This window comes from Rattus norvegicus, chromosome 3, assembly GCF_036323735.1.
Source record: "Rattus norvegicus strain BN/NHsdMcwi chromosome 3, GRCr8, whole genome shotgun sequence".
Taxonomy (NCBI): domain Eukaryota; kingdom Metazoa; phylum Chordata; class Mammalia; order Rodentia; family Muridae; genus Rattus; species Rattus norvegicus.
In genome coordinates, this window is record NC_086021.1 from 120,744,710 (window position 1) to 120,758,086 (window position 13,377).

The 13,377-nt window shown below is 42.5% G+C and overlaps 1 protein-coding gene across 9 annotated transcripts in view; it reads left to right on the forward strand.

Annotated features, from left to right (window-relative positions):
• Fmn1 (formin 1) overlaps nt 1-13,377 on the forward strand; it is a 384,534-nt gene that overhangs the window by 189,265 nt on the left and 181,892 nt on the right. For all 9 annotated transcript variants that reach the window (XM_063285290.1, XM_039106467.2, XM_063285289.1 and 6 more), the window contains 2 exons: nt 9,249-10,033; nt 12,924-13,074. In XM_063285290.1, the coding sequence (XP_063141360.1) occupies nt 9,249-10,033; nt 12,924-13,074 (936 nt within the window). The remainder of the gene's footprint in view (nt 1-9,248; nt 10,034-12,923; nt 13,075-13,377) is intronic.

The window sequence follows — 13,377 nt, forward strand, 5'->3', positions numbered from 1 at the left end:
GATTCCAGGGCTGCCTGGGGAGGACAGGGAGGTAGGAGGAAAAACACCTGCGTGGGAGGAGTGTGGGGTGCAATTACGATCCCAGGGAAGTTCAATTGCAAGACACCAGCTTCCATTAACACAAACAGAGAAGATAGGAGACGTCCACCGGAAAATGCTGGCTAAATCCTGTGGATACTCACAGAGGAGCGGACAGAAGCCAACTGTAATTTGGCCACAAGTAAATGGATGCGAAAGCAGACAAAGCAAACACTGGGTGACTTTTTAATGTCCCCCCCCTCGTATTTTTACCCCTAAAAGCTCTACTGGGAAGGGAAAGACTTGGTGAGAAAGAACCCGACAGCTAGAGGAGTTTAGACGATGCTTTTGAACGTGGGGCAGGATAGATAGGACAGTATATTAGGAGTCATGAATAGTGAGTTCAGAACGTGTGCATGTGGTCATTGGCCCCCGGTGTGTCTGGCATCTCAAAAGGCAACAGCAGTGGTATAGGACTTACACAGTCCTATAGGACTTTGTTCTAAATGTTCCTCAATGCCTTACTGTACAAATGGGGATTCCACTGGTTAATTAGGTAATGGTGGCACATGTCTTTAATCCCAGCATTCAGGAGGTAGAGGAAGGTGGATCTCTGAGTTTAATACCATCAGCGCTACAGAGAAACTCTGTCTCAAAACAAACAAACCAAATGGGGTTTCCTGTATGTATCATGGCTGCTTTGGGAAGTGGATCCTGCTATTTCCATGTTTCTTACAGGGAAACTCTGATATCGAGACATTAACCTGCCCAATTTGTCTTCCTCCTATTTCATTAAACTTATGCATTACATTCCACTTCCAAAACAATATTTAAGGATGTGTATCACCAGATTTGATTGAGAGGTGGGACCTGAGCCTTTACATGTTGCTTCGTTAACTTACGAAGGGAAATTTCTTCAGAGAACGTACATTTGTGTAGTTATTCCGTATCGCTGAGGAGGCTGAACTCTTTCTTGACTCATCAGTACTCATCTAAGGAAGCAATAAAGAACTGGCCTTGAAGATGAGTTTAGTGGGGAACACCAACATGAAGCTTTTCTGGGGTGACGGAGCTAAAGTAGCCACAATCATTAAAATAAAATGGTGAGCGATTCAGAGTAGAGGTCGCAGGAGGGTGTGGGAGAGGTGGGGAGAAAAATGATGGGTCTGGAATGATACTGAAGCAAAGGTAACCCTAACTGCACAGTTGGGTGAAGCTTGAAGTTGCTTGCAAGCCTTTGGTAGTAGAACGCATTTGTTGACTATTGCTCATATTGATGGCTTCGGCTCTTCCTAGTTTATGCTGTCACTCAACCAACGTGATATTTGAAAGTTTCAAAAATAATTAAGAATGTACAAACCTCTTATTATACTGTTATCATTAACACCAACAAGAGTTTCCAGATTTACATCTTATTTTATGAAGCATCTTATTTTATCATTTAAAAAACCAAGCAATACAAACCAAAACAAAACAAAAACTAGAAATGGCTCAATGTTATCCTCTCTTTACAAGTGAAGAAACAGACTGGGCTAAGGTCACAGACCTAGACAGCAGTAAAGTTTAGACCTGGAACAAAGAGTATGAATGACTCCATTCTCTGAGCTGCACAATACTGCCCTCATCTCTCCACTTCCTTCAGAGTTTCTCCGGGGCTACCATGTCTAAGAACAAGACAATTATCCATTAAAAACTTTAATATCTATATTCTCTTGTTATTTGGGAATTGGTTTGTCAGAATCAATATTGGGAAAATTTGAACCAAGTTAAAAAACAAAAACCAGTTAAAGCGTATCTCAGTGAAAGCAGACAGGCTCTCCCTTTTAATTTAACCTTGCTGACTAGGTTGTTAAGCACACTTCTTTAACATTTAATGTTAAAGGGTTATGGGTACTCTTGTATGCAACTTCTGTTCTAGGTACTTGTAGGCTGAGGTTACGGCAGAGAAACACTTGATTAGCTATTAAGCAAGGCTCTTGCGATGGGAAGCTGGCGTGTGATTTTTTTTTTTTTATTAACTTGAGTATTTCTTATATACATTTCGAGTGTTATTCCCTTTCCCGGTTTCCGGGCAAACATCCCCCTCCCCCCTCCCCTTCCTTATGGGTGTTCCCCTCCCAACCCTCCCCCCATTGCCGCCCTCCCCCCATAGACTAGTTCACTGGGGGTTCAGTCTTAGCAGGACCCAGGGCTTCCCCTTCCACTGGTGCTCTTACTAGGGTATTCATTGCTACCTATGGGGTCAGAGTCCAGGGTCAGTCCATGTATAGTCTTTAGGTAGTGGCTTAGTCCCTGGAAGCTCTGGTTGCTTGGCATTGTTGTACTTTTGGGGTCTCGAGCCCCTTCAAGCTCTTCCAGTTCTTTCTCTGATTCCTTCAATAGGGGACCTATTCTCAGTTCAGTGGTTTGCTGCTGGCATTCGCCTCTATATTTGCTGTATTCTGGCTGTGTCTCTCGGAGCGATCTACATCCGGCTCCTGTCAGTCTGCACTTCTTTGCTTCATCCATCTTGTCTAATTGGGTGGCTGTATATGTATGGGCCACATGTGGGGCAGGCTCTGAATGGGTGTTCCTTCAGTCTCTGTTTTAATCTTTGCCTCTCCCTTCCCTGCCAAGGGTATTCTTTTTCCTCATTTAAAGAAGGAGTGAAGCATTCACATTTTGATCATCCGTCTTGAGTTTCGTTTGTTCTAGGGATCTAGGGTAATTCAAGCATTTGGGCTAATAGCCACTTATCAATGAGTGCATACCATGTATGTCTTTCTGTGATTGGGTTAGCTCACTCAGGATGATATTCTCCAGTTCCAACCATTTGCCTACGAATTTCATAAACTCGTTGTTTTTGATAGCTGAGTAATATTCCATTGTGTAGATGTACCACATTTTCTGTATCCATTCCTCTGTTGAAGGGCATCTGGGTTCTTTCCATTTTCTGGCTATTATAAATAAGGCTGCGATGAACATAGTGGAGCACGTGTCTCTTTTATATGTTGAGGCATCTTTTGGGTATATGCCCAAGAGAGGTATAGCTGGATCCTCAGGCAGTTCAATGTCCAATTTTCTGAGGAACCTCCAGACTGATTTCCAGAATGGTTTTACCAGTCTGCAATCCCACCAACAATGGAGGAGTGTTCCTCTTTCTCCACATCCTCGCCAGCATCTGCTGTCACCTGAGTTTTTGATCTTAGCCAATCGCACTGGTGTGAGGTGAAATCTCAGGGTTGTTTTGATTTGCATTTCCCTTATGACTAAAGATGTTGAACATTTCTTTAGGTGTTTCTCAGCCATTCGGCATTCCTCAGCTGTGAATTCTTTGTTTAGCTCTGAACCCCATTTTTTAATAGGGTTATTTGTCTCCCTGCGGTCTAACTTCTTGAGTTCTTTGTATATTTTGGATATAAGGCCTCTATCTGTTGTAGGATTGGTAAAGATCTTTTCCCAATCTGTTGGTTGCCGTTTTGTCCTAACCACAGTGTCCTTTGCCTTACAGAAGCTTTGCAGTTTTATGAGATCCCATTTGTCGATTCTTGATCTTAGAGCATAAGCCATTGGTGTTTTGTTCAGGAAATTTTTTCCAGTGCCCATGTGTTCCAGATGCTTCCCTAGTTTTTCTTCTATTAGTTTGAGTGTGTCTGGTTTGATGTGGAGGTCCTTGATCCACTTGGACTTAAGCTTTGTACAGGGTGATAAGCATGGATCGATCTGCATTCTTCTACATGTTGCCCTCCAGTTGAACCAGCACCATTTGCTGAAAATGCTATCTTTTTTCCATTGGATGGTTTTGGCTCCTTTGTCAAAAATCAAGTGACCATAGGTGTGTGGGTTCATTTCTGGGTCTTCAATTTTATTCCATTGGTCTATCTGTCTGTCTCTGTACCAATACCATGCAGTTTTTATCACTATTGCTCTATAATACTGCTTGAGATCAGGGATAGTGATTCCCCCTGAAGTCCTTTTATTGTTGAGGATAGCTTTAGCTGTCCTGGGTTTTTTGTTATTCCAGATGAATTTGCAAATTGTTCTGTCTAACTCTTTGAAGAATTGGATTGGTATTTTGATGGGGATTGCATTGAATCTGTAGATCGCTTTTGGTAAAATGGCCATTTTTACTATATTAATCCTGCCAATCCATGAGCATGGGAGATCTTTCCATCTTCTGAGGTCTTCTTCAATTTCTTTCCTCAGTGTCTTGAAGTTCTTATTGTACAGATCTTTTACTTGCTTGGTTAAAGTCACACCGAGGTACTTTATATTATTTGGGTCTATTATGAAGGGTGTCGTTTCCCTAATTTCTTTCTCGGCTTGTTTCTCTTTTGTATAGAGGAAGGCAACTGATTTATTTGAGTTAATTTTATACCCAGCCACTTTGCTGAAGTTGTTTATCAGCTTTAGTAGTTCTCTGGTGGAACTTTTGGGATCACTTAAATATACTATCATGTCATCTGCAAATAGTGATATTTTGACCTCTTCTTTTCCGATCTGTATCCCTTTGATCTCCTTTTGTTGTCTGATTGCTCTGGCTAGAACTTCAAGAACTATATTGAATAAGTAGGGAGAGAGTGGGCAGCCTTGTCTAGTCCCTGATTTTAGTGGGATTGCTTCAAGTTTCTCTCCATTTAGTTTAATGTTAGCAACTGGTTTGCTGTATATGGCTTTTACTATGTTTAGGTATGGGCCTTGAATTCCTATTCTTTCCAGGACTTTCATCATGAAGGGGTGTTGAATTTTGTCAAATGCTTTCTCAGCATCTAATGAAATGATCATGTGGTTCTGTTCTTTCAGTTTGTTTATATAATGGATCACGTTGATGGTTTTCCGTATATTAAACCATCCCTGCATGCCTGGGATGAAGCCTACTTGATCATGGTGGATGATTGTTTTGATGTGCTCTTGGATTCGGTTTGCCAGAATTTTCTTGAGTATTTTTGCGTCGATATTCATAAGGGAAATTGGTCTGAAGTTCTCTTTCTTTGTTGTGTCTTTGTGTGGTTTAGGTATAAGAGTAATTGTGGCTTCGTAGAAGGAATTCGGTAGTGCTCCATCTGTTTCAATTTTGTGGAATAGTTTGGATAATATTGGTATGAGGTCTTCTATGAAGGTTTGATAGAATTCTGCACTAAACCCGTCTGGACCTGGGCTCTTTTTGGTTGGGAGACCTTTAATGACTGCTTCTATTTCCTTAGGAGTTATGGGGTTGTTTAACTGGTTTATCTGTTCCTGATTTAACTTCGATACCTGGTATCTGTCTAGGAAATTGTCCATTTCCTGAAGATTTTCAAATTTTGTTGAATATAGGTTTTTATAGTAAGATCTGATGATTTTTTGAATTTCCTCCGAATCTGTAGTTATGTCTCCCTTTTCATTTCTGATTTTGTTAATTTGGACACACTCTCTATGTCCTCTCGTTAGTCTGGCTAAGGGTTTATCTATCTTGTTGTTTTTCTCAAAGAACCAACTTTTGGTTCTCTTGATTCTTTCTATGGTCCTTTTTGTTTCTACTTGGTTGATTTCAGCTCTGAGTTTGATTATTTCCTGCCTTCTACTCCTCCTGGGTGTATTTGCTTCTTTTTGTTCTAGAGCTTTTAGGTGTGCTGTCAAGCTGCTGACATATGCTCTTTCCTGTTTCTTTCTGCAGGCACTCAGCGCTATGAGTTTTCCTCTTAGCACAGCTTTCATTGTGTCCCATAAGTTTGAGTATGTTGTATCTTCATTTTCATTAAATTCTAAAAAGTTTTTAATTTCTTTCTTTATTTCTTCTTTGACCAGGTTATCATTGAGTAGAGCATTGTTCAATTCCCACGTATATGTGGGCATTCTTCCCTTATTGTTATTGAAGACCAGTTTTAGGCCGTGGTGGTCCGATAGCACGCATGGGATTATTTCTATCTTTCTGTACCTGTTGAGGCCCATTTTTTGACCAATTATATGGTCAATTTTGGAGAAAGTACCATGAGGAGCTGAGAAGAAGGTATATCCTTTTGCTTTAGGATAGAATGTTCTATAAATATCCGTTAAGTCCATTTGGCTCATGACTTCTCTTAGTCTGTCTACATCACTGTTTAATTTCTGTTTCCATGATCTGTCCATTGATGAGAGTGGGGTGTTGAAATCTCCCACTATTATTGTGTGAGGTGCAATGTGTGTTTTGAGCTTTAGTAAGGTTTCTTTTACGTATGTAGGTGCCCTTGTATTTGGGGCATAGATATTTAGGATTGAGAGTTCATCTTGGTTGATTTTTCCTTTGATGAATATGAAGTGTCCTTCCTTATCTTTTTTGATGACTTTTAGTTGGAAATTGATTTTATTTGATATTAGAATGGCTACTCCAGCTTGCTTCTTCTGACCATTTGCTTGGAAAGTTGTTTTCCAGCCTTTCACTCTGAGGTAGTGTCTGTCTTTGTCTCTGAGGTGTGTTTCCTGTAGGCAGCAGAATGCAGGGTCCTCGTTGCGTATCCAGTTTGTTAATCTATGTCTTTTTATTGGGGAGTTGAGGCCATTGATATTGAGAGATATTAAGGAATAGTGATTATTGCTTCCCGTTATATTCATATTTGGATGTGAGGTTATGTTTGTGTGCTTTCATTCTCTTTGTTTTGTTGCCAAGACGATTAGTTTCTTGCTTCTTCTAGGGTATAGCTTGCCTCCTTATGTTGGGCTTTACCATTTATTATCCTTTGTAGTGCTGGATTTGTAGAAAGATATTGTGTAAATTTGGTTTTGTCATGGAATATCTTGGTTTCTCCATCAATGTTAATTGAGAGTTTTGCTGGATACAGTAACCTGGGCTGGCATTTGTGTTCTCTTAGGGTCTGTATAACATCAGTCCAGGATCTTCTGGCCTTCATAGTTTCTGGCGAGAAGTCTGGTGTGATTCTGATAGGTCTCCCTTTATATGTTACTTGACCTTTTTCCCTTACTGCTTTTAATATTCTTTCTTTATTTTGTGCGTTTGGTGTTTTGACAATTATGTGACGGGAGGTGTTTCTTTTCTGGTCCAATCTATTTGGAGTTCTGTAGGCTTCTTGTATGTCTATGGGTATCTCTTTTTTTAGGTTAGGGAAGTTTTCTTCTATGATTTTGTTGAAGACATTTACTGGTCCTTTGAGCTGGGAGTCTTCACTCTCTTCTATACCTATTATCCTTAGGTTTGATCTTCTCATTGAGTCCTGGATTTCCTGTATGTTTTGGACCAGTAGCTTTTTCCGCTTTACATTATCTTTGACAGTTGAGTCAATGATTTCTATGGAATCTTCTGCTCCTGAGATTCTCTCTTCCATCTCTTGTATTCTGTTGGTGAAGCTTGTATCTACAGCTCCTTGTCTCTTCTTTTGGTTTTCTATATCCAGGGTTGTTTCCATGTGTTCTTTCTTGATTGCTTCTATTTCCATTTTTAATTCCTTCAACTGTTTGATTGTGTTTTCCTGGAATTCTTTCAGGGATTTTTGCGATTCCTCTCTGTAGGCTTTTACTTGTTTATTAATGTTTTCCTGTGCTTCCCTAAGTGTGTTCATGTCTTTCTTGAAGTCCTCCAGCATCATGATCAAATATGATTTTGAAACTAGATCTTGCTTTTCTGGTGTGTTTGGATATTCCATGTTTGTTTTGGTGGGAGAATTGGGCTCCGATGATGGCATGTAGTCTTGGTTTCTGTTGCTTGGGTTCCTGCGCTTGCCTCTCGCCATCAGATTATCTCTAGTGTTACTCTGTTCTGCTATTTCTGACAGTGGCTAGACTGTCCTATAAGCCTGTGTGTCAGGAGTGCTGTAGACCTGTTTTCCTCTCTTTCAGTCAGTTATGGGGACAGAGTGTTCTGCTTTCGGGCGTGTAGTTTTTCCTCTCTACAGGTCTTCAGCTGTTCCTGTGGGCCTGTGTCTTGAGTTCACCAGGCAGCTTTCTTGCAGCAGAAAATTTGGTCTTACCTGTGGTCCCGAGGCTCAGGTTCGCTCGTGGGGTGCTGCCCAGGGGCTCTCTGCAGCGGCAGCAACCAGGAAGACCTGTGCCGCCCCTTCCGGGAGCTTCAGTGCACCAGGGTTCCAGATGGTCTTTGGCTTTTTCCTCTGGCGTCCGAGATGTGTGTGCAGGGAGCAGTCTCTTCTGGTTTCCCAGGCTTGTCTGCCTCTCTGAAGGTTTAGCTCTCCCTCCCACGGGATTTGGGTGCAGAGAACTGTTTATCCGGTCTGTTTCCTTCAGGGTCTGGCGGTGTCTCTGGCAGGGGTCCTGCCGCTCCTGGGCCCTCCCTCACGGGAGCCCAGAGGCCTTATACAGTTTCCTCTTGGGCCAGGGATGTGGGCAGGGGTGAGCAGTGTTGGTGGTCTCTTCCGCTCTGCAGCCTCAGGAGTGCCCACCTGACCAGGGGGTTGGGTCTCTCTCTCACCGGGTCTGGGAGCAGAGAGCTGCTGCGGGCCGGGATCCGCGGGTGTGGGACTTCCGGTAAACACAGAACGTGCCCGGTCCTAGAGAAATTCTGCTTCCGTGTGTCCCAAGCTCACCAGGCAGCTTTCTTGCAGCAGAAAATTTGGTCTTACCTGTGGTCCCGAGGCTCAGGTTCGCTCGTGGGGTGCTGCCCAGGGGCTCTCTGCAGCGGCAGCAACCAGGAAGCTGGCGTGTGATTTTTATCTATCTTTCTTTCCAATGCCGAGCTCACTGCTCACTGTACAGAAATATAGACAGTAGTCCACTGATGTCATCTTGTGTAGCTAATGATCTAGGTGAAGGCCAGCAGCAGGACAGGCACAAATAGTGACCTTGGTCAGCTCTCATCTGGACACTTAAAAGACAGACAAACAATAAAAAATACCATTGCTTTTCCTGATGCCCCCTCCAGCAGTGCTATTGGAAATTGGGGGGCAGGGACACTCTCCGAGGAGCACAGAGTGTAACAGCTCAACACCAGCATGAGTTCTGAGCTGCCTCCTTGCCCCCTGCTTTTCTTTTTCTCAGTCTATACTACTAAAAGCTATAAAAGATATACTCGACCCTGTCCAAATCTCTATTTAATTAATTTCCTCTTCATTTGATATTAAAATGGAGCGGGAGTTCTTAAGTAGAAGATTTTCTCTAGACATTAACCCAATGGCAGGAATCTCCCACAAGTTAAGGGCAAATGTCTCCATTTCTGCATTATGTGGGCCATCCTTTAATGATACATCTACACATTCATGGTACTATGTCTACTCCGGGTTTGTTATTATTTAAGTCTTACTTTCCCAATGATTTTTTCCCCCACACAGGCTCAGTTTGAACTTAAGACATTTCACATCCGGGGTGAGCATGCATTAGTAACAGCAAGACTTGAAGAAACCATTGACAATCTCAAGCAACAGTTAGAAAAGCGCCGGGGAGAATGTGAAGAGATGAGAGATGTGTGTGTTTCCACTGACGATGACTGCTTTCCAAAGGCCTTCAGAAATGTGTGCATCCAGACAGACAGAGAGACGTTCCTCAAGCCCTGTGATGTTGAAAGCAAAACGACCAGAAGCAGCCAGATAGTGCCCAAGAAACTGACTATCTCCTTAACCCAGCTGTCTCCCTCAAAGGACAGCAAAGACTTCCATGCCCCACTCCAGACAAGAGAATGCATCCCCTCATCTAGTCAGCAGAAGATATCCCCTCCAGCTCCTCCCACACCACCCCCTCCCCCTCCCATCCCTCCCCCTCCCCCTCTCCCACCTGGCCTTGGACCTTTGCCACCAGCACCACCCATATCACCTGTGAGTGCTGGATCACCACTGCCACCTCCTCCACCTCCTCCTCCACCTCCCCTGCCTCCAAGTGCTGGACCACCCCCACCTCCTCCTCCTCCACCTCTTCCTAATGTCCAGACTCCTCCTAACAGTGGAGGTCCACCTCCTCCTCCTCCTCCTCCTCCCCCGCCAGGACTTGCACCCCCACCTCCTCCTGGACTGTCCTTTGGACTCAGTTCTTCTTCCAGCCAGTGTCCTCGTAAACCAGCCATCGAGCCCAGCTGTCCCATGAAGCCTTTGTATTGGACTAGAATACAAATAAATGATAAGAGGTAAGCTCTCCTTTGACCTAGTTACTCTGTTACAAATTCACAAGATTCTTCCCAAGCGATGCTTTATTATGGACAGTTCAGTATTTACACTGGGTAACACCCATCCTCAAATATGATATGGTGAAGCCTTGGACACACGAGCTAAGAGCATCTGGGGGAGCTTGTCTTTGCCAGGTCTTCTACGACAAGGAATGTGTTCAGGATAAGATTCCTCTGCAAGGTAAATGTTCCATTTCATGGACTGGAGACGAGCTCAGGTCTAGCTAAGCTAGGGTCCTCTCCAACACCACTTTATTAGTTGAGTAATTATAAAGAAATTAAAGCAGAGGCTGCACTGTCGGTTCACTGAAGATTCCTACAGTATCTTTTATGATATCCTTTTTAATTTTTGATAACTAGCCTTGTAGTCTTGTGTTGGTCATTTATTTTTTCAGTCACTATGATGAGTACCTGAGAAAATGTGGAAGAATTTATTTTGTCCTGTGGTCTCAGAGATTTCTGTCTATCAGGACAATGGGAAAGATATTGACTCATTTCTTGGCCACTTTCTAGTTTTGAAATTTGTTTGCAAAAAAGTATAATAATAACAATAGTTTAAAAACTACATTTCTAAGGTTATTTCCCAATTTAGGATTTTCAGGCTTATGTAAAATTTTGCTTAGGGAAGGGAAGATAATGAAACAAAATAATATATAGTTCACAATTACAAAAAAAGAAAGGAAATTAAAACATAGAAACTACTCTAAGAGCAGGCGAAATGCCACCAGAGTAAGCATGTGACGAACCAAGCTGCTGCCGTACTTCATACTGTTCCTAGTCTTCTTGCCAAAAAATAAGGGTCAAGAGTTTACATGTGGAAATTTCTAGATATATTGATGTAATGATGATAAAGTGCTGTACAATTTCCCAAATGAATGTTTGCGGATTTTTTTTTCTTCTTCTTCATTTTTAAATGACGAGATGATCCTAAAATAGTTCCCAGCATGAACACTGAAGTGCTAGTATCCCCTTTCTCATTTGAGATTGGGATATTTCCTGAGATGATTTCCCAGAACATTTGAGTTGTGTTTCTTTCTTAGGGCTCTCGAGCCGTTGTGCAGTCACCTTGCAGTGATGAGTCCCACCTGTGAGCCCTGGACTAGTGCGTCGGGCAGCACTTGTGACTGTCTCACACCGGCTTCTCACTAGCGTGCCTCACTCCATTCCCCAAGAGACTTGATGAACATCGAGGGCCATAGACATAGCATCATAAAACTGAGCTCTGGGAGCACAGCCTTTCATCCACTGTCCAAGGAAGGGTAAATGAGATTTGGGAGAAAGCACTGATTTTTTTTCCTCCCGTGATTTCCCACTTTTTAAAATGGAAAACAGTCAAATGCTCAAGCTTTCACTAGTTATCCTGGCTGAGACAGCTCTGCAAACGTCGTAAACCTAGTGTTTCACTTTCAAATCAAATGAAAAGGAAATGAACAGGACATGAGGAGTGACTGACTCGGGGTGCGGGGAGGGGGGATGTGATAGCCTTGTCCCCTCTGTTATGTGGTAAGATCTCAGCAGCCACTTCCTGGCAGCATAACACACTCAGGCTCTGTCACCGAGGGTCCCTCAAAGAAAATTTTATACCTCTCATTACAACTTCTTTGAGTATGAAAACTATGACTTGGTACCAAATCATTTAATAGCATAACAGATCTGCTTATCACATGTAAGGTAGACTATAACTTTACACTAGATGAAGGCTGCTTTAGTTTTAATTGAAACAAAAATATATAGTGAAACAGAGGTATATATACCATTGGGTGTCATGACCATGCTGTGCTTGTGTATTTGAAAAATCACTATAGAAGAAATTTACTTTTTTCTCTGTGACATTAATAGTAACTTGATAGAGCATCTCAGTTCTAGCCATTAGAGGAAAATCAACGACACATTCCAAATGAGGGCACGTACAGAGAAGCCTGTACACCCCGACTCTCAGAGTGGCTCTGACATACTTGATTTCTAGCAGCTTCTTGTTCAGTGCTTCATAACAGAATGAACCTTCTCTAGAGAGTAAAATACAAACTCCCCATGGATGCTTCAGTTGGGATCGCCCTGGGGTGCCCATGCAGGGCGAAATTGTATGGTTTTATGTGGTACTGTCGTCTCTGGTAGAATGCTGTCAGTAGATACGTCAGATGAGCAGCTGACCAGTCACATATTGAAGTCCTCGGACTGAGATGACCTGTGTTAATCCTGAGAACTATGTTAAATCCTCAGAGGGAGTTACACCTTTACTGCTTCATCTTCAATCTTGTGAAGCATTACTCTGGGTCTGTGAGATGGCTCTGCAGGGGAGGATATACGCAGTCAAGCCTGGTGACTTAAATTTGATTCCATGGGTCCTTGGTGGTAGAAGGACAGAACTGACCCAGTCCTCTGACCTGTATGTGCATGCCATAGCGTGCATATCCTTCCCTCACATACACATGTATATACACACTAGGAATAAGTAAAACATAACACAGTTTTAAAAAGAATGACCTTGCCCATGCAGGAATTGCTTAACCTGTCTCCCTCTCCGTAATGCCATTTTTGCCTGCTGGAGATGCTATGGTTGAGAGAGAAGGAGTTCACGTGGTAAAACCTCACCTCCAAAAGTTCTAGTCTGGGCCTTCTCCAGAGATATTGCACTGAACTCATGACCATCGTAATTTTTTGGATGTTTATATGAAGCTCTGGGTTAGAATATCCTAGTTTTGACTTTCAAAGTGCATAACATGAAAAGCATCTATCCGAGCTTTTGCCAAGGTTTTGTATTTTTTTTAAAGTAAATTAGAGAAAGATTTCCTTGTATTATACTCTTTCCTGCTTTGTTTCCTAGAGTTAACCTTATGCTTTCTTTTTCAAGCCAAGACGCCACACCAACTTTATGGGACTCCTTAGAAGAACCTCACATTATGGACACCAGTGAATTTGAATATTTATTCTCCAAGGACACAACTCAACAAAAGAAAAAACCGCTGTCGGAGGCCTACGAGAAGAAGAACAAAGTCAAAAAGGTACTGTGCAATCATTATTGTAATTGTAAGCACGTTGGAATCCACTACATCCTGCTGGTTGCTACCCTCTCCCCAGAAAGTGATCCAAGTCTTGAGTGGCAAAAGAATCCAGTTACTTTAAGAGACCTGGGCTTGCTGAGTTGGCTTTCTCTTCTGATTTTGTAAATGTCATTCTGAACTGTTGCCTTACTTAGGGTCACTACTGCCAAGGTGGGATGCCTTGGCCAAAGAGGTGGGGAGGAAAGGGTTTGTTATGTATATGTGTCCTCATCACAGTCCATCTCTGAAGGAAGTGGGAGAAGA